This window comes from Glandiceps talaboti, chromosome 6 (assembly GCF_964340395.1).
Source record: "Glandiceps talaboti chromosome 6, keGlaTala1.1, whole genome shotgun sequence".
NCBI classification, from domain to species: domain Eukaryota; kingdom Metazoa; phylum Hemichordata; class Enteropneusta; family Spengelidae; genus Glandiceps; species Glandiceps talaboti.
The window spans coordinates 17,517,632-17,545,591 of record NC_135554.1 but is presented as its reverse complement, the minus strand read 5'-3'; the positions used below and the strand labels follow the sequence as shown (position 1 = coordinate 17,545,591).

The following is a 27,960-nucleotide window of genomic DNA, read 5'->3' as shown; positions in this document are numbered from 1 at the left end:
CACTCCAATAATCTGTGCATATTTATCAGCCTGGGGTAGTTTACCGATTGTAACTGATAACAAATGAATGATTACGACGTAATATTCCATTAGTATTACATAATTCTCTGGAGAATTATTGAGTCACCCAATACGAAGTTTCGATTGTGAGCGCCACAAATAATAAAAACGAAAGAAACAAACACGTTGCTGCTGAAAGAGTGAGGGCACTAATGTAAACGAAAACGAGGCTATATCCGCATTTGACGTCACTGGCTACGCTGACAGTAAAGGAGCTCGGAAAACACCCTCGTGCAAGATACCGGTAGATAAAGACGGAGAAACCCCCTGGGTGGCAAGTACACATCTGTCAACATGAGCGACCTTTTCAGGTCTGCCCTAGGATACCTCAGTGGGGGACAAGGGGAGAAAAATAACGATTTTGTCGGTCAGTTAGTTGAGTTAGGCGATTACAAATTACGAGTAAAACGGGTAATCGCTGAAGGTAAGTTCATTGGAACATCACTGGTTGTTCTTGATTTATTTTCTGTATTTTGATATTTACGCCAGTTTTTATTTTGTTTTTCTATTCCACGACAATACATTCTCTAAATGTGATTTGTTGTAGGAGGATTTGCCTTCGTGTTTGTGGCTCAGGATACTTCAAATGGCAAAGAATACGCTCTGAAGGTAACGACTTCAAATTCTGTGTCTCTGAGTAAAACATACACTTTCGTTCACATACACTAATGCAGACTAGTCGACTATTACTAGTATTAGGGCATGATTCCCCAATGTTAAAATCCGTTCAGATAGGCCAAATTGAAATATAAGGTCAGGATGATGCTATAAAATTTGATCGATATGTCGAGACTAACTTTCAAGTGAGAGGAGACGGTTTGTAACGAAAACAAAGGATTATATTCAAAGGACTATAATATAATGTGATTACATGGTATAGTGTGTGAAAAATCTGTGATGGCTGAGCTGAGGGGGGCGGAGAGGGGTAAGTTGCTTCATGGAAGTATACGCGAGATGGTCACGTCTGCATGTACTTCTGTTTGTACACCGACTCAACATTTAGGGTTACGAGGGAGAAACTTGCCAATGTTAGACTGGAGTAGTGGAGGGAAGATCCAGAGTAGTTTGATCAACCCAACCAGGATGTGTGATAGCTGTATTGTAGTAGTAGTACATACTACATGTGTGATTTGTCTAATAATGTGTACTATTATTTAGTATCTTTCTGTGAAGTGTGATGTCTTTTTGAGAGTGGCTCACTCAATCAACAGACGGCTATACCATGTTCATCGAATAGATCAGACTCAGCACCTATCACCAGCTCATTGTGAGCAATGCTATTTGTCGATTCAGTCAACAAAGTAGAAAACTGCAGCAAATTGTAAACTGAATTGTTTATGGTTTTGGTCAATTGTAGCTGTCGAACTAGTGTATACAACAAGACAGGAATACATTTATTCTAAATCTGTCTGAAAGAGCACAATCCCTCTATCATGGGGGGGGGGGGGGGCTATGGTAAGAGATAGAGAATGATATGCAATTGGAAATACAATAGCTATTATTATAAATTATACATGCCATCAATAGACTGTATACATATGCAACTAAATTATCCAATACTAGGTGTGTAGCTTCCTTTGATTGTTAGTCTTCCAACAGTCTCTAGTCATTGTTAGATTTTATGCTAATTGAAAGCATAGTCAACACATTTAATTTCCATGACAATTTATTGGTAATTGATGTATATATTATAATGTAGTTTGTTTACCAATGCATGCAAATGTGTGTCCTATGTGTTGTGACCACTGTAAAGGCTTGAGCTGAGAGCAAGTAGCCATGTTATGGCATTTATCCATGTCATTAATGATATAATAAACACCAAGACTGATTATTGTCAATGTGTATATACTTCTATTGATGTACAACATGGACTGAGAATACCAGAATGTCCTCAGATATCATAGAAGTTACAATTTACAAACACCAACAGCCTTTTCTAGTCATTGTTGCTGCTGTCCTTAGCAGACCATTAATTATGTACAATCATTCTGTGGAGAACACTGTTAACATACATAGAACATTACATATCAAGGAGACTTTACACCTTGTTCCAATATGTCTATTTTTAAACTTAAAGGGCAATGTTTCAATCCCAGGTCATCACATTAGTGTTTTCATATCAGTGAAACCACAAGGATTACAAGGGGTCATTCCTTTGTTGTGGAGTCCAGGACCAACTTTTTGTGTAGCTCTGCCATCAACAGTTTCCACACCTAACTTTTAACCCCAAATTCCAACAGGGCCTTTTACTTAGATGACATACATATCTAGTAGTACATTATCTCCCAGTGTACCTACTATCTTTCTATCACTCATTATGCTAGCTGTAACCATGAATAGTTTACTTGTTTGTACCATAGACAGTGTCTCCTCTCCACTGTCTGTGTGTGTACCATGTCACGAGTACAATTGCAGCGTGCATTGGTTAAGTATGAACAGCTGTGTGACTGAGATTTGGGTCTCACATATATACATTGCCGACAACCATGACATTTTATTACCATCATCATAATAGAGTCAGTTTGCTGTACATAACATATGAAATTCATATCAGATTTCATGTATAATAACCAGACTAGGAAGTTGTAAATAAATCTATGGCTTTATGACAGCACCACCAATTGCTTCTGTTGTAAATACAACTATTATAACGCACCAGTGGTTATTGAAAATCACTGCACTTTTTTTTTGTGTGTGTGTGTGTGGGGGGGGGGGGGGGGGTCACAAACAGGTAATTGCTCCCATGCATTAGATCTTATAAGCATCCCTGGCAGTCTTTTATTTCTACATGATATTTAATGTATACCTAAGAAAATATGATTGATATCTATCTAAAATTACATTTTGAATTATTCAAGCTGCTGTGCATGTTGTGTCAAATCATCACATGTTGATGTACATATATTTGACAGTTATGTAAACTCTATTAACCCTGAGATAACAGCTGGCAGTGACCCTACTTTGACCCTTGACCCTCATTTATGACATGTTAGGTTTTACTGTCTGGATGACAAGTATGTAATTATGCACAGACATTGATTATGTAAATTAGAAAAGGTCAAGAGGTCATTAGACCAGTGGAGATCATGAAACGATGTACTGGTACTAAGATTGTGTAAATTCACTTCCCCCAATGGACATGGCTTCCCCTGTAATAGTAGTACCAGAAGCGAACAATTTATATCAGAAATAATCACTTATTTATTCCCTAGAACTAAGTAGTACCCAAGAATGCTTTTTAGGCAGTAATTATAATTCATGTAATATGCAGTTCCATACTCACAGCAATTTTTTCATTCAAAGTATTAAAGGAAGAAATTCGGTATGAAATTTTATTTAATTATCTACATGTAAGTACACACACATTATAGGGGTCTTCTGTAGGTAAAACCTACACAATGTCCTTTATAAAACTGAAAATGGTATTGGTCTTACACAGGTAAAACTGACTTTGATAGTTGAGCAAGAGGCTAATGCCAAACAAGTATTAATATTTATATTAAAAATGTATTACTGATTTAAGTTACATAGAATGACATATTCTTTAAAAACATTCAAAAAAAGAACTGTTTATATCCCTATGTATATTCACGTACATGTACAATCTGGTATGGTTTTAGCAGTATTGAAAATTATACAACCCCCCCCCCCCCCCCCCCCCCCCACGGAAATGCACAAATATAGGCAGTATTTAGTATATTTACTGAGAATTGATATATTTATTGTGTATAAGGTGTGTGTTATGTTTTGAATACTGTTTTTGTCCCTTTGGCTGGCATTCATCTAGTCTAGTTCCTATACGACGCATTATGATTACTATGATCATTTCCACTCACATATAGGGAAAGTCGTTATTCTGGCACAAAAATTGGTGCTATCTCCACTGGTGAAGGGTAAACAATGCATGTCAGTAGAAATCCATCACAAATTGACAGATAGAAGTTTGCAATTAGTTAGTTCTTTTAGACAATTGCTCATTATTCGAACTCCCTCTCCAGTCTGAAACTAAAATCATGTGGGGACGTGATAACGCCATCACGTTTATATGAACTCATTTGGGGGTATCACAGATTTTGTGCTAGAATAACGACTTTCCAATTATGTAAGTGGAGATAATGTAGTAATTGTAACACATCATATAGGAAGTAGACTAGCATTCATCATAACTTGAAGTTGTTGGTACAACTTGACTAGAGACTGTACTACTGTGTTTGGTAATGAAATGGAGTATGGTATATGTGATCGTTTACATTATATCTTGGAATTGTGATCTAAATGTGTTAAATCAATGCTTCTATCTTACAGAGATTACTGTCCTGTGATGAAGAAAAGTCTAAAGCAATTATTCAAGAAATTACTATACTTGTATCCTTTCGATCTACTAGTATCTGTTGGTACAGTTATAACAGAATTGAATCATATTCACTAACATGATTGTCAGTGTTACAGACATGTCCTAGAGGGTATTAGAACATTGAGCTGAGGAACTTAGTAACAAACAAATCAACAAATACACAATTCTCTGAACCTGCAATAGCTTTTTACCTCATGCTAGAGGGTCAAAATAGAACAAAAAGGTTTACTTATTTTAACGCATGCCTATAGTGTGAAGCACATGAAGAGGGAATTTATGTTGTCGACCAAGAAATTGAATGTCCGTGATTGTTATGATATGCCTAGGCAGTAATATTCTATTTCAGGTACCGAGAATGAAACAAAACAAAAAAGAAACATTCACAAGTTAACGCAAAATGTATATGAAGAAATTTAACAGAAATGTAAATACCATCAGCACACAAATATCAGTCTATAGTATCCATTATCTATACATGTACATATACAGGTCTATATACAAAACTATATTAGGATTTATACTTGGAGATCTCAGGAAAATGAATTTACAAAAATGATCAGTTGCAAACCATTGTGTGATGATGAAACCTTTTGTTTGGGTATGGTAAGTCCAATGATTATCAGTGTGTTATGCAAGTTATTGCAGAAAAATGACTACGCTTGTCCACAAACGGCTCTAAGTCTATTGTCTGGGCGAAAATGTCATAAAAATGGTTATATCGCTAAGTATAAAGATCAAGCGTAGTTGACAGTGACATTAACACAAAACATCCAATCTCAATCAAATGCAATCTTGATGTAGTTCTAACAGTGAGATAAATGAACTGCTCAATTATGACACAGTCTCGTAAGAATTAGTCAATTCAATTAACGTAATCTCTGGGATGGAAAAAAATAGAAAATTGCTGCCTCAGCCTCTCTAAGGCCATGACTGACATTGCAATTATAATGGCAATGTCATGCAGGTGTTCGTAGTTGCTGACAATTTATTACTTACTTAGTTTGAACTCTGACATTTCAGAAAAATTCGTAAAAAATTTATGACACAAAAAGGGATAATGTATGAGGAAAAGTTGTGCCTTTCTTTTAATACCACTTTTGACAGACTCTTGAATTGTGTACATTTATGATGTAGAACAAAATATCAGAAGCTTTTGTTGTCAGGACGTTTTCTGTCATACATAGTTCATAGCTTTAACATTGGGATTATTACACTTTTCCTGCAATGTCATTTATTATTTCACTTGAGTCACAAATTTTTTTTGTACTTCTGATATTAACTCTTATTTTTTCATTGATTTGAGAAAATGTTAAGCTTTTCCCTATGAAATATGTGAATTAATTGAGAAGTGTTTTATTTCAGACGTTTAAATTGTTCATTTAATGCAACTTAAGTGTTTGTGGATCAATTGAAAGCACTGAGGGTAATGACACAAATTACTTACAAATCAGATGTATTGATTGATACTGGGGTCAAAGGTCACTTTTATAATGTGTAGCTTTTCGTTCTCCTTGATTTTTCATTGAAATGAAAGGTGTTCATAATTTGTATAGTTGGTGTTCTCTTATCAAATTTAAGATTTTTAATTACTGTAGATAAATTCTTGATATAAAATGTCGATAATTTGTAAATCTGAATGAAATAATATGAAATCCATGATGTTAATTCACTTTGGTACCATAGGAAAGGATGACAGGAATTACTGATATTTTGATGAGATACTTTTTGAATGCCACTGTTATTAATCATCCAAATGTGATATTATCAATATAATGTACAGTTGAGAAGTCACTATAATGTGTACAGAGAGTCTGAGATAGGTGTGAGTCAATCTGCCCAAATCAGCCGCCTCATTACATTTAGTTGATAAGGTGATACAAAGCGTACTATCTTAAACTGGCTAATACAGTTACCAATTCAAAAAATCATTCCACACATATATGTACATGCAAATAAATATATGATAACAATAAACGGGATATAGTTACATGTATACACATACTAGTATATACACATACACAACACACTTAGTGACTTACACCCAATCCCCTACACACATATACACATACATATACACAACGCACACACACAATCCCTACACATACATGTATACATATACACACACACACACACACACACACAACACACATACGCCCAATCTATACTCATGTTTGCAGATAATAAAATTTAATCAAGTGTTACCAGCATACTGATATTTTGATTTGCCATGTATTTATAGCAATGTGCTGCTTAGTTTGCATACTGACATCCATATTGATCTGTAGAAGTCAGTGTACTACTAGTGTTAGAACAACTCTTCTAGATTTGATGGCTTGTCTACGTTTGCTTCCAATAATTGGGACAAGCATTAGTAATTTCTTGACCGGATTGTAAATGCGTCTGCAATTAATTGTGACTGTTGACACACACACACACACACACACACACACACACACACACACACACACACACACACACACACACACACACACACACACACACACACACACAGAATTCTCTGGGTGAAATTTGAACCAAAGGTTATGTAAATTATATGCAAATAAGTATGCAAAATATCCCACCACTTTGTCATAGATTTATGATAAACAATAAACCAAGCTGATCAGATGAGGGATTTGTTATTTTCTTATTTAGCTTTGTTATACATATATATAAAATTATATATATCTAATTTGTATTTTTTGCATATAGAATGTTACTATTAATAATAATTTTAAACAAAAGTTGGAAGTAATTTCCTTGATACATGGTTCAGAAAAAAGTATCTCCACATCCTAGCATTATACACTTCCACCAAGCAGCATCAATAGGTAAAGATGAATCAGACCATGGACAGGCTGAATTTTTAATTTTAACAGAACTGTGTACAGGTAAGTCTGGTTTATCATCTTAACAAACTACCCCCCCCCCCCCCCCCCCCTTGGATTCGCTCTTGATGTTTCTAGTATCAAATTCCCACAATGTTTTTACTAAAGTTGGGGTACATAGGGATGTGAGAAGGTTGTGGGGTGGATGACTATTGGGTCTTGTATTTAGATTTCCATAATACTTTGTCTCATATTTGGAGAAGAAGAAAAGTATATAATTTTTAGGAATCTTGTACATTTTTTTTGTAAGTTTTTTTGCCCAAAATACTGACACCATCAATCTGATTAAAATCTGATGCAGGGAAGTTTGTGTGATTTCTTTATTTACCACCTTTTCATTTTATTTGTTCTTTTTTTGTTTTATGAGTGCCTTGTACCTACACCTGACACAATACCATATATAGGAGTTCTCATATCGAATCTTGTACTTATGAAGTTAGGAGTAGAATCCATCGTGCAATATAACACTCAATGAATCACTGTATAACAATAACATCCTTGTCTGCCCTCTGCGCTCGGGCTCTTTTCAAACAGAATGTTCTGAGGTACTGTACCCATATGTTTCAGAGCATTACGCGTTCTCATTCCTTACGAGGTGCTCACCGAATAAAAAAGGAGAATAAACGACAATAAAAGTAGGAAACAGAGGTAAATCATCTTGCCAAGTTCACTACATCAGATTTTAATCAGATTACTGACACTCTATTGCTGTGACAAAAAAACATTACTGAATAAATGACTAAATATTTTACTGATATTTGCTGTATTATTAGTACCCATTTTAAGGTCATATATTCACCTGTGTTTACCTGGAATATTTCACTTCTGATAAAACGCTATCAAAAATAGAAATTTTTAGTTGATGGAGCCAAAACAATTCTGTAGTACAACAAAAGTATAAAATATCAAAAGCTATGAGGTATTATTAGAAACAAAAAATAAAGAACCATAAAGAAGAGTCTAAAAAAAAATTAATTAAACACTAACAAAGAAATAAGAAAATGAAAGAATACTGATGGAATTGTCATCAAATATTTTTGTTCCCAAATTGCGTAAAAATTGTCTGATATTTCGGTCATGTGTGATTATATTATATGTAGTTTCATTGTTCTTTTTTTATTGTTTTGGTTTAGGTCTGTATGATGTATTAGCATAACAGCTGTGCCCTTTCCCCATACTACCATTCATTTACCAATGCATATTCCAAATGTGTTTTTCAAGATTATAAATATGAAAAAAATGTTATAAAATTGTGACTTCCTGTATACGTAACTACTTCACATTTCATAAACTGTGTCCATGTAAATCGTGTGTGTGTGTGTGTGTGTGTGTGTGTGTGTGTGTGTGTGTGTGTGTGTGTGTGTATAAATATATATATATATATATATATATATATATATATATATATATATATATATATGTATGTATGTATGTATGTATGTATGTATGTATGTATGTATGTACGTACATACATACATGTGATATATATATATATATACATACAATGTGTGTATATATATATATACTAAATGTAAATTATGTAAAGTATGTTTTGTGTGTGACAAATTTTATATCTAACTTTATGTTCCTCTCATTTCTGTATATCCAGGCGGTCCATTGGTTGACGTATTAAATGCAAAGCCATCTGGGTTGAGCTGTGACCAAGTGTTAACAATATTTTATCAGACTTGTAAAGCAGTACAACACATGCATAAACAGAAACCTCCCATTATACATAGGGATTTGAAGGTAAAGTTCACATATACAGGATTGCAGAGATGATCACAAACAAATTTCTTAAGTGAAACCTTACTTTTATCAATGTGAAGGTAAAGTTCACATTAGTATTGCTGAGAATACCAGAAACAAATTTTTGACAGGCTTACAGTGGAATACTCAAAACTTCAAATTTGCAGTTCTCAGGATACAACTTAGTCACAAGCAGGCCACTCTTATCACTTACAAATAAATTAAAAACTTTGTACTGCAGCAAAATCCTTGGATCAATCCCAGCTTTCAATCTTAAGTCCTCAAGTCTTCTTCACGCATGCGTAAACAAAATGTGACTTCACATCCCTGAAGAAAAGACCCAAGGACTCAGGTTGAAAGCTAGGAATTATCCAAATATTTTGATGTAGTACAAAGTTGTAATTTATTTGTAATGATTAACCTGCACATAATAATAATAATAATAATAATAATAATATCTGGATGCTGTTTTTCTTTCAGTTGGAAAATTTATTGATAAGTTCAAAAGGTAGTATCAAGTTGTGTGATTTTGGGAGTGCAACAACCACATCTTATTATCCAGATGATAATTGGAGTTCAATAAAAAGAAGCTTGGTGGAAGATGAGGTATTGTCAATGTTTTATTTCTGTTTTTGTCAGTAAAATGAAAATTTGGTCAAGAAAGTTGTACTATGCAGTCTAGCCATTAGAGTATTGGATAATATCTTAGGTCAGTGTGAGATATATAACACTGTTATTATTATCACAGAAGGTAGATCAAATGATTTACAAAGGTTATAACACACAAGTATTTTTTATCAGCGAGCTTTCCATCTATTTTGGACAATGATCCTCATCAGATGGCAGAATGACAATGATGTACATAACTGACAAGTACCTTCACACCTGAATTTACAGAGTATATTGAAGCTATCCTTTTCACACCTCCAGTTTACTCAACACCTCAGGCAAATATAGATCATTCTGTTAGACCCAGTTAGACACTGAAGAAGGACAAGTGATTTGTTCAAAACATGTCTGTTTCTCAATCAGAAGTGGAAGAAGAGATTTTGTGTATAAATCTTATTGCTTCCATCATGAATATACATAATATTAAAACACTTTTAGTTATAGACTGATGTATATTTTAAAAATCTATTAATTATAGGTATCTATACATGTAGTGTTAGTGACACCAATAGAGAGATTTAGATACACGTTAGAACATGTATGCAGTATTGTACGCGTTCAGAACACAAACTTGAAAGGCTATGGAATGTGCATGCGCACATTTGCATCTTTTGTCCAGAAGGACAAACACATGACTTTGTTTTCCAAAAATTGTCTGTACTTTAGACAGTTTTCATGCAATGGAAAAACCAAACAATTTGTTTACAGTTACATTTCCTAACTTCGATATAAAGAATGACAACATTTAATAGAAGAAAAATATAACACATATTTACGGTTATGCCATTTTGACATGGTAGCAATGTCTGCTAGAGAATGTATGGGCTGCCTTCGAATTACATGACGATGACGCTACATGCACAGAACACACATAATTATGTGCATCTAAATCTCTCTATTGTAGAGTTAAAAGGTGACTCACAGGTGACGAGAAGAACATTTTAGGTGACTCACAGGTGACGAGAAGAACATTTTAGTTTCCTATTTCACCAACTAGTGAGTAACATAGATGTAACTGAAATGAAATGTATGAAGTCATTCTGTAAGTGTAACATTCATTTTCATACAAGAATGAATGTCCTTACTTCCAACATTGATGTTAGCTTGTAATTAACACTTAGATTGTCTTCATTTGTTATGTAGATTGCCAGTCAGACAACACCAATGTACCGAACACCAGAAATGTTGGATCTATATTATAATTATCCAATTAATGAAAAGTCTGATATATGGGTAAGTTATCCTGTTACTTGTATTATCAGTTATAAACAACTCAGCTCATAGCCAGTATTACTGTGTGCAAAATTGCAGAGCTAGCTTATTGTTATGTTCGATACCTCATTTTCAAAAGAAGTGTCACAAGAGGGCTCCCTTCATGAGGGTTTACACATGTTGGTATATGAAGTATTTGACTAAAACAACTCACTGACGTCTGGGTAACTGAGACTACAGCAATACTTGATTGGTGTTACTTATGGCTCACCTAGGGGGTCTATTGAATCCAGGTACTGAGAATTATGTCAGCAAAGACATGTACTTAATTTGTGTTATTTTTACTTGTGTTTAGGCTCTAGGTTGTGTGCTATACATGCTTTGCTACAGACAACATCCATATGAAGATTCTGCCAAGCTAGCCATTATCAATGCTAATTATCATCTACCTGAAGATGACGGCATATTCTCTGTTTTCCATGATCTCATTCGTAAGTATACTTACAGTTTTAGATTTGATTGATTCAGTTGTAGACTCTTTAGCTATGAACACAATTAAAAAAAAATATCAATGATAGTAGTTGAAAGCTCGCAGGTCATCGAATTATGCTGTGTGTGTGTGGGGGGGGGGGGGTAAATTTCATAACCTTATCAATGTACATGTACATGTACATGTACAATTGATGAAATGTACGGGTAAATCCTTGTAAGGTTAGAAGAACAGAAAAGTTTGTGATTATACAAAACAACAACAGCAGACAAATGAAATTTGTAACAGTTATTGTAAAATGGATGCTATTATTGAAAGTTATTAACCCACCTTGGGTCATGTGTTAAAGTGGCATGTCGCTCTTTTTGTCTGTGTGACATCAATGTCAACATTAGATTTCTGTACTTGTCAATTCTTGTACTCACATTGTTTAAAGGCCAGCGTTTTAATCTCAGGTTCTCGCATGTGTTATCGTATTACTCTGGTAATTTAGCGTTCAGTTTACTATTAAGATAGACAGTAGTCTCACTGCCAGACTCGTGACTATCGTCCCTAATCTGTTCATGTATGCCGAGCGGCGTAGTTGTGAGAAGAGAGGGACTTGTCCCGAGTCTGGCTGGAAGCGTTTGGAAAGGAATGTGGTGTCGTCATTATTTGGGTTTGCCAAAGTATGCAAATGACATCTCAACGTAGTGCAAAAACACTGGTTAAAGTATATGGTGACCACATAAAACTCCTGATGATGTTCCTGTTTACGTTTCGAAATACAAAATGTACATACAATGTATTCCACATTAAGATTACATGACTACAGGAACACCATGCTTATTTTAGAGACGGATGAAACTACAGGCAACAATTTTGTGTGAATTTTTTGCAAGCTTATTTATACAAATTCTATTTCTGTTCTATCTTAGTATACACATTTCTATGTCTTTCATTCAGATGTACATTATTGATGTACAATGTACACCGTTGATTTCACATCCTGAACACGTGCAGTCCTTCCCCCATGATTTCTCCTACGTATATACTAGTAAATGATACAGTTGATTTTTGTTTCATAGTACTAGTAACACTGCACTGTAAGGAAGTGTAATCTAAAATCATTGAACAATAGATTCAAGATTTAAAAAAAAAATAGATTTATTTTTTTTAGATTTAGTTTACGTCAATCTTAGTAAACCAAAGGCTTGATTGCCAGTGTCATAACAGTGGAGCCTTAGGATTAGATATTATTAATATTTCATTCTGGACCAACTTTTTCTATAGCTCGGCCACACAACTGTGTTTCACAGTTTCACATTTAAATGTTAAAGTGGCCATATGGATGAGAATTTGGTATTTATTTTGGATTTTTATTTGATAAAACAGCTTCACTAAGTTTTTCTACTTGAAAAAATAATACGAAAGAACATATACCAAGTCCATGTTCGTCACTCAATACATTGCAAAAAGATGCAAAAAGTGTAAAAAGGTGCAAAAAGTGTACAATAACAAACATTTTACACGTTGTTTAATGTCTTGCTGTTTATTGAGTTATGAACATGGACTTGGTATATGTTATTTCACATTATTTTTTCAAATAGAAAAACATAGTGAAGCTGTTTTATCAAATAAAAATCCAAAATAAATACCAAATTCTCATCCATATGGCCACTTTAATCCTACACCAAACTGGACCTTAACATCCCTCTATATATATTCTGGATTCAGGTTCAATGTTTCGAATTGATCCAAGGGAAAGACCATCTGTGACAGAAGTTATGGCCACATTACAAGAGATTGCTGCAGCCAGAAATGTCAACCTGAAAACAGCCATGACTCTGAGAGACAAAGAAAGCAGTGGTGGTGATGAGAGTGATCATGGTAGTCCACAGAGACGACCACCACCTAGACCAACAGAACCACCAGGTAGGTGGACAAATCATATTATGATGTGATTTTGTGATTTTGGTTGTCTTCATATTTTCATCTGTTCATCCACACTTGTTGGTTTGATTGCTGTAGTGGAAAGTTTGAAGGAGTTATTACAATATAGGGATGATATTATTAGATTATTACCAGCTTTATGATATAGAATATAGCCTAGAATCCAGGCTTGTAGTTCATTTTGGCCATTACCTAAAACTCTAACCTAGAATGGCCATATTAATATTTCACTCTAAATTCTTTCTGGGTTTTAAATTTACCCACTGTGTCAGATGACATAAGTAGTATCACCATGTGATTAGAATTAAGGAGGAGAGTGGAGCTGTGTGAAGTAAACATAATTACCATATTCAACATGGTAATCACAAATCCAATCACAATGGGATAGATTTCATGATGGACTTTGATGTATCTAATTAAGCATGGCTGAGAACAAATCGAAATATGGAAGCTGATTTTGCATCCAAGGATGTTTCATCATGATTTAAGCGTGGGAGGCTCGTTTAAGAACGTTGCCGTAAAACAGGCCGTGGTTTGTGATGATGATCAAACATGAGCACAGTTGATGGAAGAAATTGATTCAAAGAGAAAAAGGAAACGAAGAGTCACACCAAACAAGATCATTGACAAAGACAGATCAAAAGCTCAATAGTGTAGAGTTTAAATTTTTTTGCAAGGAAATGTACTTTACCTCAAGTTGAAATGTTATTTATGCTTTGTGGTCTATTTGTTTTCAAGGTCACGTTCCTCATCCAAGGGGTAATGAAACCAGCATGGATGGTGCCGCTGGTAGTGGTCTGTTTGGTATGGTAAAGGAAGGAGCAGGGTCATTCTTCAGGAATATAAAGGATATGTCTAGTAAAGTGTCGGAAACAATGTCAAAGTAAGACTGCTGTAATATTGGTAGTTATAGGATATGTCTAGTAAAGGGTTGGAAACAATGTCTAACTTGAACTGTGATTTTGGTAGTTGAATGAGTAAACATAAACAATGAGAATCAGTTGCACTTGAGATGTGTGTTAATCTGCATACACTTCATTTGCATGTGTATCGTCTGCATACATTTGAATACTACATGGTGACTACAAGCAGACTGGGCAATTATGCTTCGAGTTTTTCAAACAATATTAACAGCTTTTAGCAATTCTAGCTACAAGCCTATTGTATGAGAGATTGAACAGAATATACTGTACGTGGTGCTGTAAAGGGGCTAAACACTGATAGAGTTTTATACCAATGTGTACATGTAATATGTGTATACCAAAGGTTCCCTGAATTACGATAACTGATACCACGTATAAAAAACACCATAAATGAATATCATGAACCAGTGGACTGTTTTGTATGAAAACATCACTATACTGAAATGTGAGTGTGACACAAAGCAGTGCTGTGTCTTGTAATACAATTGTCATCATATTGAATCTCATTTCATACATTTATGAATTTAAGTATACCTTGTGTTTAGTCGTAAGATGTGGCTAAAACACAGAATTCAATATAACTATCAAATTAATCGTTATTTTTTCAGTCTTGCCCGGACAGATCTCGATATTTCATACATCACATCAAGAATTTTAGTTATGTCCTTTCCAGCTGAGGGAATTGAAGCAGCTTACAAGAATAACATAGATGAAGTGAAAACATTTCTAGACTCCAGACACAACCAGCATTACTATATATTCAACTGTTGTCAGAGGACATACAGAACTCTTAAACTTAATAACAAGGTGAGTATATTTAACTTGTCAGAGGACATACAGAGCTCTTAAACTTAATAACAAGGTGAGTATATTCAACTATTGTCAGAGGACATACAGAGCTCTTAAACTTAATAACAAGGTGAGTATATTCAACTGTTGTCAGAGGACATACAGAGCTCTTAAACTTAATAACAAGGTGAGTATATTCAACTATTGTCAGAGGACATACAGAGCTCTTAAACTTAATAACAAGGTGAGTATATTCAACTGTTGTCAGAGGACATACAGAGCTCTTAAACTTAATAACAAGGTGAGTATATTCAACTATTGTCAGAGGACATACAAAGCTCTTAAACTTAATAACAAGGTGAGTATAGTCAACTGTTGTCAGAGGACATACAGAGCTCTTAAAACCAACGTGAGTTTGTTGACAATCTGTTGGTATGATTTGTACTTTGTGCATATGTATGTCTTATGGAGAGTAGAGATGAAGTAAAATACTTAAAAATGTACTTATAAGGTCATAATATCAAACAGGACATGTATGTGTACACTCGCATATCTATTTACACGCACACACACATACACACATACACACACACATACATACACACATACACACATACACACATACATACATACATACATACATACATACATACATACATACATACATACATACATACATACATACATACAGACATACATACATACATACATACATACATACATACATACATACATACATACATACATACATACACATACGAAGCAATGTTTCATACTAATAAATGACTACATCATATCAAGCATTACATCCAGCAGGGTGTCATACTCTCAGTTTGTGGTGACTAAAATACACTCTAACTTGTAGGTTTCAGAATACAGTTGGCCTGCAAAGAAAGCACCAGAACTGAGAACTGTCTACTTAGCCTGTAGAAATCTATACCTATGGTTGCAGAAAGACCCAAAGAATGTAGCTGTTATACACTGTCTGGTAAGTAATACCCTAAATCTACCACCTTTACAGTTTTTTAGTTCACTTTATCCCATTATGGATGAAGAAGTTTATTCTTCTAAATAGGACATATATTTCATAACATGATGGTATAGACAATATTGTACAGCTGTTCGCCAGAAGACTATATGTAATACAATGTATATTTATAGTTTTGGTAGTACTGGAACTCTTTCTTGGTTGTAACTCACAGTATGATTGTGATTGAGGAAAGTTTCATTGATAGATAACAACACTTTTACTACTGAACACGGCATGATTGTGATTGAGGATGATCTCATGCATACACTCACATTGCTATACTGGCTAAAATACCTACATAAGTACATTCAAGTATCTTGCACCATTGTGACAGTCTAGATTAGTCCTATAAAAACAATCTAACATTGTCTGTTCTGCATCCCTTGAAATGCACAAAGAAGGGGTGACAAAACACATCCGATTCAAGTTGTCTTCACTTATGCTAGTGCATGCATTGTATAGTTCCAACTTTATAGTGCACAACTTTTCAGGTGTACTGAGTTAACAAATACAACTATCTGCATTTGTTTCAGGATGGTAAGGCATCATCAGGAACTCTAGTAGCATCCTTCCTAGGATTCTGTCGACAATTTCGTTCCATAGAACCTAGTTTATATTTGTTTAATGTTAGAAGAGGACCTCCTGGTGTCACACCATCACAGAAGAGGTGAGACGTATATTTTGAATGTCATTTCTGTCATAAAGTGAATGTTGGATATTTTTCATTTCATTTCTGTCTGTCTGTCTGTCTGTCTGTCTGTCTGTCTGTCTGTCTGTCTGTCGGTCTGTACCTATCTATTATCTATTGATCAATAATCAATCTGTGTCTGTCTCTGTCTCAATCTATCAATCTGTCTGTCTGTATCAATCTCAGTCTGTCAGTCTATCAGTATCAGTGTCTGTCTGTCTATCTATATTATCTATTTGTCTATCTCTGTGTCTATCTACCTACCACCCACCCACTAATCTGTAACTTGTTCACCGTATTTATATAAAGGCCTTGGATTTCTTCTAGTTGACAGTTGCAACATCTTTAATAGCAAATAGGTTTTAGAGAGGCCCCAGGCCCTCACTGCCATAATAGCATATACCATCAGATGGCTATACTAAGGGTTAACAGAAGTCTAATAATTCTGTACATCTTTTCATTTGATATGGTATTCCTTGGAATAAAAATGTCAGTTGAGTTTGTAATAATTGTATTATTTGTCTCCCTAGATATATGGAGTATATTTATAATATGTTAAATCCAGAGAGCCCAATTATTCCACATAACAAGACAGTTACACTGAAAAGAATTGTAGTACAACCTGTTCCATTGTTCAGTCGGCAAAGGTAAGGCACAATTTGTTATTTACCCTCACTGCCAGTGCCAGAGAGATTGTGTTATGTTAGAGAGATGTTGCCATGGCAGCCATTATTAGGAATACAAAGTATATCGTCGCATCAGTGCAGAAAGGTTGTATCTGCTATGCAATTGTATAGGCAGATACGACCTTACTGAACTGCCTGGACGATATGTGTACCTGTTACAAACTGTAATTTGAGGAAAACACAAGAAAGAAAAGACACTTGTAATTGTGTACGTTAACTGTTTGTGTTTTTAGGTCTCCCCCCACCACCACTCTCCATTACAAAATAACCACCATGAATTGTATATCTGTGACACAGAATATCAAATGAAATGAAGGTTGTTTGAATCTCAAAAATGAAACCTTAGTGTGTGTTTTAGATGAAAGTCTTGACTAAAAGAATGTAATATACTATTTGCAGTACATTATGTTCTTGAGGTCGTCAATCTTGCCTTCATGTTGTTAATATGACATTTAGGTCATGTCCAGTGTTAAAATGCAAATGGTCTATTATTGTGATGATCTAGTGTTAAAATGCAAATGGTCTATTATTGTGATGATCTAGTGTTAAAATGCAAATGGTCTATTATTGTGATGGTCTAGTGTTAAAATGCAAATGGTCTATTATTGTGATGATCTAGTGTTAAAATGCAAATGGTCTATTATTGTGATGATCTAGTGTTAAAATGCAAATGGTCTATTATTGTGATGGTCTAGTGTTAAAATGCAAATGGTCTATTATTGTGATGGTCTAGTGTTAAAATGCAAATGGTCTATTATTGTGATGGTCCAGTGTTAAAATGCAAATGGTCTATTATTGTGATGGTCTAGTGTTGAAATGCAAATGGTCTATTATTGTGATGGTCTAGTGTTGAAATGTAAATGGTCTATTATTGTGATGGTCCAGTGTTGAAATGCAAATGGTCTATTATTGTGATGGTCTAGTGTTAAAATGCAAATGGTCTATTATTGTGATGATCCAGTGTTAAAATGCAAATGGTCTATTATTGTGATGATCCAGTGTTAAAATGCAAATGGTCTATTTTTGTCATGGTCTAGTGTTAAAATGCAAATGGTCTATTATTGTGATGATCCAGTGTTAAAATGCAAATGGTCTATTATTGCAATGGTCTAGTGTTAAAATGCAAATGGTCTATTATTGTGATGGTCTAGTGTTAAAATGCAAATGGTCTATTATTGTGATGGTCTAGTGTTAAAATGCAAATGGTCTATTATTGCAATGGTCTAGTGTTAAAATGCAAATGGTCTATTATTGTGATGATCCAGTGTTAAAATGCAAATGGTCTATTATTGTGATGGTCTAGTGTTAAAATGCAAATGGTCTATTATTGCAATGGTCCAGTGTTAAAATGCAAATGGTCTATTTTTGTGATGGTCTAGTGTTAAAATGCAAATGGTCTATTATTGCAATGGTCCAGTGTTAAAATGCAATTGGTCTATTTTTGTGATGGTCTAGTGTTAAAATGCAAATGGTCTATTATTGTGATGGTCTAGTGTTAAAATGCAAATGGTCTATTATTGTGATGGTCTAGTGTTAAAATGCAAATGGTCTATTATTGTGATGTTTTTGTCTTTTGACTACTTACAGGAATGGCTGTCGTCCATTTTGTGAAGTTTTCCATGGTGAAGAGAGAGTTCTAACCACATCACAAGAATATGATAGAATGAGGTAAGTTGCCATGGTAACATGCATGAAATTGGTTCGCCTGTGCAATGATCATGCTCACACTGAGTCAGTCCATCAAGCGTTACTACATATTGTGTATGTTGACATGTGTGATGGTAATACATTATACCTCGTAATCTTGTTCACACTGAGTTACAGCCATTGCCATGTTAGCAATAACCAGTGTACACATGTTGATTGACATTATTCGGGTGATAGCGTACATTTGTTCTTGAGGGACTAACCAGTCACACCAAAACAGTCTCGTTCCACCGAGGGCAGAGTTGTGAATTTAACCCCAAGGTTAGATTTAGAAGGTTTTTAGTAGACCATTAGTAATGTCTGTCTTCTATATATATTATTTGTGACCATTTCATACCAAAATAAGATACAAATTATTTGCATAATTTCACTTTTCTTCTTATTGTGTTTATGATTCCGCATTTAATTTTTTTTGTAAGTTTAAATTTAGAATCAAGCATTAACGTAAAAATGATTGTGTTTTTGATTGTAGAGGGTTTACAGTTGAAGACACCAAAGCCATTGTTGACTTAGATATCACAGTTGGTGGCGATATTATGATTGTGTTGTATCATGCCAGGTCAACGTTTGGTGGTAAAATGCAAGGCAAGGTAAGGTGAACCTCAGATACAGAAAATAAAGTCAAAAGGGTGTTAAGAGGCTGTAGCAGTACTTATAATGCCTACATACAGCTGTGTGAATCAGCAATGCTTGTAATGCCTACATACAGTGATATGTATCATTTTTTGGTTTTTGTATGTAATTACTGGAATAATTGATTAATTAAAGATGCCATATGGATGAGGATTGGGTGTTTATTTTGGATTTTTAATTTATAAAGCAATTTTATCATGGTATCCTACTTGAAAAATCAAAATGAAACAACATTGTTTAATTTAGGATTCATTTCCAAGAATTGTTTTGTAACTGTGTGAGTGGAAATGTTCATTTGATACTATAATAGTATGAACCAATAGTCATGAACATTCTTATAATCTGTATTTTGTCCGTTATTTACAGGTTACTGCAATCAAAATGTTCCAGTTTCAATTCCATACTGGTTTTATTGCGTCAGGACAAACAAGACTCAGATTGAATAAGTAAGTTAAACCACTCCTCACTAGCTGAAATTAACAAATAAAAGATATATCTACTCAGTTATATTTAATTCTTCTATAATGTGATGTGTTTATTCCATTAAACTGTACACACACACACCCACCCCCAACCCCATAATCTTTTTCGTTTTGTCATAGGAGCTTTTCAGTATTCATTTCAAAGAACATTATATTGTGGAGTGTGTGTGTGTGTGTGTGTGTGTGTGTGTGTGTGTGTGTGGGTGGGTGGTTTGGTGGATGGATGGTTGTAGATGTGAGTGTATGTTATACATACATACATACATTTTTACATAATATATACATACATACACACGCATGCACACACGCACACATACACACTCATGTAACGTACGTCTGTACATATACAGACAGACAGAGAAGGGAGACAGAGTGAAACAGAAACAGATAGACTGAGATATGAGAGGAGAAACAGACAGACAGAAATGAAAGTGAGAGATGGACACAAAAAAACCACCAAGTTAGATAGTTACACGACATATAGGTAGGTAGATGTGTTTCAGCTCATCATGTCAGTGTTTACTCTCAAGGTACGACTTGGATGGAACTGAACAGCCAGACAAATATCCAGAGTTATTCCAAGTAATATTGGAAGTGAACGTTACCAACAGTGAGGCACAATCAATTCATACAATACCCTGGAAGAACTTTGAGACAAAGCGACTCAATCCTAAATTGTGCTTCTCCAGTCAAGAGGAACAAGATCAAGTAAACAGAGAGTTTGGTAAGAGTAATGAATAATTCATTTTGTGATCTCCAAGAAGGGAGTAAGTACAGGTAGATCTGTTTGTGCCAAACCAATGTGTTGTATATATATAGACTGTGATAAACCATTGCATTATGGGTCTTAGCAGACATGATTATTCATTAGGTGCAAACTGAATATTCACGATTGCTATGAGCTTATGTCCTTCAGATAAATAGTCAGTCAGATGGGAAATAAGCTCTTAGGAGTCATGAATATTCAGTGTGCATGTAATGAATATTCATGTTTGCCAAGACCCATGATGCAATGGTGTATCACTGACAGAACTATAGTGGTGAAAAGGAGTTTTAATTTGATGCTTCTTGTCAACTGAGCAAAAATTATATGATGTGAAATCAGGTTTGCTAAAACCCATGATGCAGTGGTTTATCACTAAAAGAATAGGAGAGGTTAAAAATAGTTCAAATTTTGTGTTTCTTGGCAACCGAGTGGAATTTATGTGATGTGAAGTCATGAAAAGACGTACGCTCCAGAACCCACAGTTTATGACATTATCTTTATATCCTGGAGTGTTGTTCCCTTTTAAACTAATTGAAAGAAGGTTACCAGTCACAGTTTATATAATTTTATGCTGGATGTGACTCCTAATACAAATTGAACTTCAATACTGTTTTAATTTTGCCTGTATTCATTACATCTCAAAGTACTTTAGGAACAAAAGCCATTGTACTGGCTTAACTAATTCTAAAGTCACTTTGTGTCGTAACATTTCTAATCACAAGTATTGCCAGTCCAACCCTAATCTTACATCTCCCTGCAGGCCATTCTGACAAGCCCAGAAGACGTACAAGTGCAGTAGACCAGTCTAGCGATCCTGAAGATGATCGTGGTGCAGTACAAGATGATTTTGAATCCAGAAAAACTAGAGAATCTGTACCAAATCAAGCACCAAAGAGTTTCCTGTCTGGTCTTGATTGGGATAACAACAGTGGCAGTGGTGCTAATAGCCAGTCAGCTGTTAAAAGCAGTGTACCCTCTCAGTTCAGCAGTGACTTTGATGATGACTTTGATGTTTTGACTAACGAGAGAGTCAAAACAACAGGTCCAGAAAATGAGGCATCACAGGGATATACTCCATTTGCTGAAACTGGGGACTCGGAAAATACTGAAGCAAATTTCTTCAAAGCTGATTTTGATGACGATGCAAGTCAGAACCTCTTTGAAGCAAATTTCAACCAGCATTCTAGTGGATCAGAGTCGCCAGTGACTGTTGACCTGCTGAATATAGGTTTAGATTCACAGCTCAGCAGCAAGGACAATTCCCGCAGTGGTAGTCGGAGAGGTAGCCAGGACATTAATCTGATGGATACTGGTGGCCCACCACCAACTAACTTTGATCTGCTAACTCAACCAGCAGCAGGTGGAAGTCAGCCAACGTCCGCTCCAGGTAGTGCAAGTGGTAGTCGAAGTCAGACCCCACAAGTTGACACCCAACAGGCAGATTTGTTTGGAGACACCTTTGATCCTTTCCAACAGTCCACAGGTTCAGCTAAACCAGTAGCACCACAGAAACATACTGCGCCATCATCACATGCAAGCAGTGGCCAAAAAATACCAGAAACTAGTTTTGATCCATTTCAAAGTGTTCATTCAAAACCTTCCACACAACAGAAAAAAGAAGAGTTATTTGACCCATTTGCAGCAAATGTTGGATCAGCCTCTAAGAAACCAGCTCCACAGATAAAAACAACAGATGACCTGTTTGGAGATTTTCTCTCTGGTTCATCACCTACATCCTCAAATGCTAACACTAACAGGCAGAGTGCTGGTCCAGACCTGATGGGGGGTTGGAACCTGAGTTCACCCCAGACACCCATTGATATGCACCGTACAGCTAGTGGTACAACCCTAAATGCAATGGGTCAGAAACCAATGGACAGAGCTGGTAGTGAGTCAACACTGTATGGAAAAGATGCACAAAATCCAACAATAGAAAATGGGAAAAGCAATGCACCATACGACCCATTTGGAGATCTAGGTATGTATTAGGGATGATTGCACAATGTCACACAAGCAGAATAAGTGAACTTTGTTTGTTCAGTAGGGGGGCTGACGTGAATGCGATTGCTGAACTTCATTTTTACACTTCTAACCAAATTTCGACGGAAAACTTTCACTCCTTCAATGATAACAATTTTTAAATTTAGTACTGAGATGTTGATAAGTCGATAAAAATTTACTTCTAATGTGAGATATGGTGCTGGGTTTCTGGTAGTATTTTAATGTGCTTACAATCATGTTTTTACATTGCATCGATCGTAGTGGTTTGACCGCTATAGTTTTCATCATAGTTTACATATATGATCTGTATGGTTTCAAACCCCAGCCTCTGATCGATAAAGGGCAGTACTTTATCCAAACTTTAGTGCAAAGCAGTTATAGCAAATTTTAGACGTAGCTGGTAAAATATAAAAAGTAGTGGTGATATCTAGGAACAAGGCTCTTGCCAAATGATGGAAATATACAGGTTGAAAGAAAACTTTTAAACAAAAAACCTGAAAAAGTAGCTGATAAAACATTGTGGAGTAGCTGATTTTGTTTGCCTGCTATCGATCCTTATCTACATCCCTGTAAAGATTTAGTAATCATGCATTGCACCTCCATCTCTCTCTCTCGTTCTCTCTAGGTAACCTGAAAAAAAATTTACCTGGTGGTACATCACAGTCATTTGGCAGCAGTGGACAGCAGCAGCAGACTCCTCAACAGAAAGGATTTGCTGCTGCACCACAAAGTAAGCCTCAGCAGCGACCACAACAAAGACCACAGCAGCCACAGTCACAGGCAAAACCCAACTATAATGTCGGGGGATTCTCAGGAGGATTTGGTGGTGGTTCTAAAGCAGATTCTAAAAGCGGATGGAAGCCATGTAAGTAATTTATTATCTTCATATCTGATGATGTTTTATGTATTTACTTGTCAAGTTAATGGTTCTTCACCACAGATTGTTGTGTACCATGTGCCGCAAATAGAATAGTAATGAAAATTTCTATTCAGAGTCACAAATTTCAAATCCCAAAATCTGAAATTTGTGCAGATGTCTCATCATCGTCAGGGGTGTATCACATTGGGCTATCTATGTAGAATATAGTATATCTTACAAATAGAATACAGTATATCTCAACCAACTTACAGCACATGTCGACAAGATGACATCATTGCAAAAGAAAAATGAAGTTATTTAAACTCATGTTAATGTTTGTTTTTCATAGCTGGACCCAAGCCAGGCACACAAAAGACGGCATTTGAAGATTTACTCAGTTCTACAGGGTTTAGTTCATCAACTAAAGCAGATGAAAGAAAGACCATGAAAGAGATGAGAAGACAACAAATGGCACAGACTTCAGATCCTAATGTCCTTAAGGTGTGGATGTGTGTGTGTGTGTTTTAGTATTTATGTATGTATGTACGTACGTACATACGTACGTCGTACGTACGTATGTATGTATGTATTGTGTGTGTATTCGGTGTGGGAATGCTTACAACTGGCAGCTAATTTTCAGTATTTGAATTTCGACTTAAAGAAATGATACAAGGTAACCTTCCGGAGTATGTATGTATGTATGTATGTGTGTGTGTGTGTGTGTATGTATGTATGTATGTATGTATGTATGTATGTGTGTGTGTGAATGTATGTATGTGTTTGTGTATGTATATATATAAGTATGTATGTATGTATGAATGTATGTGGATGTACATATGTACATACGTACGTATGTGTGTGTGTGTAATATATTTTTATAATTACATTTGTAATGATACTTCAGTTTACTTCAGCGTTTCTGTTTGGTTTCAGGTTAAGGAATGGGTAGAAGGGAAAGGGAATAACATCAGAGCATTGCTGTCATCATTAGAAACTGTTTTATGGGAAGGTGAAAAGAGATGGAAACCAATTGGGATGCACCAGTTGATTCAACCAGACCAGGTAAGAATTGTCATTTCATCATCAGTTTTATTTATTGTAGATTATATTCTAATGTCTTTCCATACCCCTCCTCAGATATGTTAAATATTTATTGAAGCCATTTGTGTTTGTGATATTGTAATATACATATGACCAAAGTAGAGTTTACCTGCACTATTTCTTCGTGTACATTCCTTTTTCCTTTCATTTTGCATTAACATTGAAATGGAATAAAGAGTTATTAATAGATGTGTTTGTCGTTTGAAAACTAAATGTCTCTATTTTCATTCTCAGGTCAAGAAGTTTTACCGTAAGGCTGCCCTCTCAGTTCACCCAGATAAGCACACCGGTACTCCACAGGAAGAACTTGCCAAACTGATATTCATGGAACTCAGTGATGCCTGGAGTGATTTTGAAGAAAGTGGAATGAAAGCCCTGTACTAGAGCAGCCCTCTACTCTGGTGAAGACTAACACAGATTATTGCAGGATGAACTATACCAAAACATATTTAGACTATCTGACTTGACTTCTTAGGAAATCTACTCTGAGGCATTGGTATATACTGGTAATCACTTTTAAAAAAAGCACACACCAAAGTCAAAAACCGCTACGAGTATGAAAACATGTATAGGTTAATATTTTACTGCTATCTTTATTTTTTAGATCATCTTAATTTTGGAATGAAATGTCTGAGGCTGATTCTCATTAATTGGTTTACTTTTCTTGATGAGGATATCTGTAAATATTTCCTGAAGTTTTAGTTGAAGGTTTTAACATTTTAATGGTGAACTGATTACTCTTTTGTGTTCTTAATTAAGCCATATTGTAATCAGTAATACAGTATTCATGTTGGAGCTTGAACCCTTCCTTCACCCCGATAATTCAAAATAAGTAATTTATCAATGCGTGTCTAAGGTAATACTAATAAGGAACTAACACTAATTTATTATCGATGAATTAGCTATTTTCATTGGTAGTCAAATAATCTGTTCATTCCATTTTTATTTTGGTGCCACCATCTCGGGGCACCATATTTACATTGTAAAAACTGAATGTATGCAAGTTTTAGGATGAAAAAAAAACGTAAGAGAAATTAGAGAGAAAAGTCTGAACGGTAGCAGACTGGTGGTAACTTTGTAAAGGAATTTGTCAGTCTGTGTTCATAGTGTATAACTTTATAAAGAAATCGTGTACAGCCACTGTTTAAATAGCATATCTAATCATGTTCACGTGACTGATCACTAGCACCCTCTGGTGATACACTGGCATAATCTTTGAAATTGTGATTTTGCTGCAAAGCTGTCACTAGATGGCGCTATTTGCAGAGCGTGTGTCCTACAAAACCATAGGTTATTGTGATGGGTTTTTAAGCTCACTTATCTCACCAATCTTTTTAAAGATCTATGTCAAAGAATGCTATGATATTCTTAATTTAGCATACTTTTCATTGCTTCTGAAAAAAAGTTTGAAATTAAAACAACTGAAGTGGTAAAAAAAAAAGAGTGAAATGTAAACCCTGCTGCAATTAATCTGTGACACGGTATTCTGGTAGTAAGCACACAATGTGTCTCACTGAATGAACAGGAACATCTCAACGCCTTTCGTGTGTGTGTGAAAATTATACATTCGTTTATTTGGTGCCTTTGTCGTAGCGAAATGTATATTGTATGATATAAAATCGCTGTGTTAAAGATTTGAAATTTCATCAAAGAAAAGCAATGCAAGAATGTATGTCCATTGTTCAAATTAGTATTGTAAAAGAATGAAATTAAAAAGGTGTGATTCCATTAATAAAAAAGATGTTTTGCTGCAGTTGACAGCACATCTCTCTCCTGTGCAATACACAGTCAATATTTTTTTTGGTTTGTGATTTTTCTTTTTAGCTCATGTACATGTGTTTCAAGTGTTCATTCAATACCATTGTCAATAAAAGAAAATAAAATATTTGTAGAAATTACATGAAGAGGAATATATATGGTGTGCTGTTAATGAAATGTCCTCATTGTCTTTTTTGGTTGTGAATGTTTGAATGAAAGTTGTTAGTGAAGATTTGTCCAAAATTTCACAGTCATATATGCAAACTACCATTGTCTGATTTACCAAAAAAAAGTACTGATAAAACAGGCTGAAACAGAACTTCCATGTCGAAAAGGGTTGGGATTTGTAGTATAATTTGTCATACGATAGTAAAAATAATAAGTCATACCTTTCAGAATAGACTGATCATTGTCTGCTAAAATAGAATTTTTTTTACTAACTTCCGACGTTACCACCCCACCCCCCACCCCCCACCCCCGACTTTATTACATACATATGAGTGAAGTTCGAATGTATCCGTCACATACAAAGTCTCGGCAACAATATACTCCTCATTTAAAATAAATTGCTGAATATAATTTTCAAGTTGACACGGACCGGACCCCAACCTCCCCTCCCCCCTCTAATTATCCCCACCCGCTGATTTCTTTCATTGGTGTACTAAATCCTCGACTGAACCCCTTCTTTAACATTTTACTTCATGTATCCTATATAATTTTTCTGATGTCTTCCTACTTGCGTATGTTAATAATAACACGCTGAGCGATGTGCCGAAGCAGTCACTCGTAGGCTTTACTTCACCAGGTCCTGGTTTTTCCATATCTGACATGACAGTTAGCCGAGCACCACGCCAGTCTTTGTACAGTAAAAACCGACCGATCGATCTACCCATATCATTTGAGGTTTTTCCATAAAGACATAAAGGGTCGCCCTTGGGACGCCTTTAATACTTAATTCTATGTTTTCTCATGTGGTAACAGCTGGTCGGTCGGTCGGTTGGTCGTTCTGTCGGTTAAAAAAACCCGTGTGCACATGTTGGTAGTACTGTCAGTTCATAATCATAATTTAACTATTCGAATGACTTAGAAATGACAATTAAAGTCAGAAGGAAACTGGAACCATTTTGTGAAATCAAATGGGATGGCCATCTTACAATCAACGATGTTGGGATTTGTTTTCGAA

General features: G+C 35.3%; 2 protein-coding genes across 5 annotated transcripts in view; both read left to right on the top strand.

Moving 5' to 3' along the window:
- The window catches only part of LOC144436064 (uncharacterized), a 132,822-nt gene that overhangs the window by 19,460 nt on the left and 85,402 nt on the right, over nucleotides 1–27,960 (top strand). The window lies entirely within an intron of this gene.
- Nucleotides 258–26,919, top strand: LOC144436290 (cyclin-G-associated kinase-like). Its single transcript, XM_078125038.1, has 23 exons — nucleotides 258–484; nucleotides 608–669; nucleotides 4,366–4,425; nucleotides 7,191–7,305; nucleotides 8,912–9,051; nucleotides 9,532–9,657; nucleotides 10,864–10,953; nucleotides 11,288–11,423; nucleotides 13,139–13,336; nucleotides 14,093–14,237; nucleotides 14,886–15,084; nucleotides 15,932–16,054; nucleotides 16,630–16,763; nucleotides 17,315–17,431; nucleotides 19,058–19,138; nucleotides 19,650–19,767; nucleotides 20,177–20,256; nucleotides 20,823–21,016; nucleotides 21,819–23,036; nucleotides 23,685–23,924; nucleotides 24,268–24,419; nucleotides 24,852–24,980; nucleotides 25,254–26,919. The coding sequence occupies exons 1-23, from the start codon at nucleotides 355–357 to the stop codon at nucleotides 25,401–25,403; spliced, it is 4,137 nt and encodes a 1,378-aa protein (XP_077981164.1). The 5' UTR covers nucleotides 258–354; the 3' UTR covers nucleotides 25,404–26,919.

What these genes read in the sequence shown, in the direction of transcription:
- LOC144436290 (XM_078125038.1), top strand. Translation starts at nt 355, where the DNA reads ATGAGCGACCTTTTCAGGTCTGCCCTAGGATACCTCAGTGGGGGACAA. An exon ending in AAAACGGGTAATCGCTGAAG is followed by an intron (nt 485 to 607) that starts GTAAGTTCATTG and finishes GATTTGTTGTAG; the next exon opens with GAGGATTTGCCTTCGTGTTT. An exon ending in TAGACCAACAGAACCACCAG is followed by an intron (nt 13,337 to 14,092) that starts GTAGGTGGACAA and finishes TTTGTTTTCAAG; the next exon opens with GTCACGTTCCTCATCCAAGG.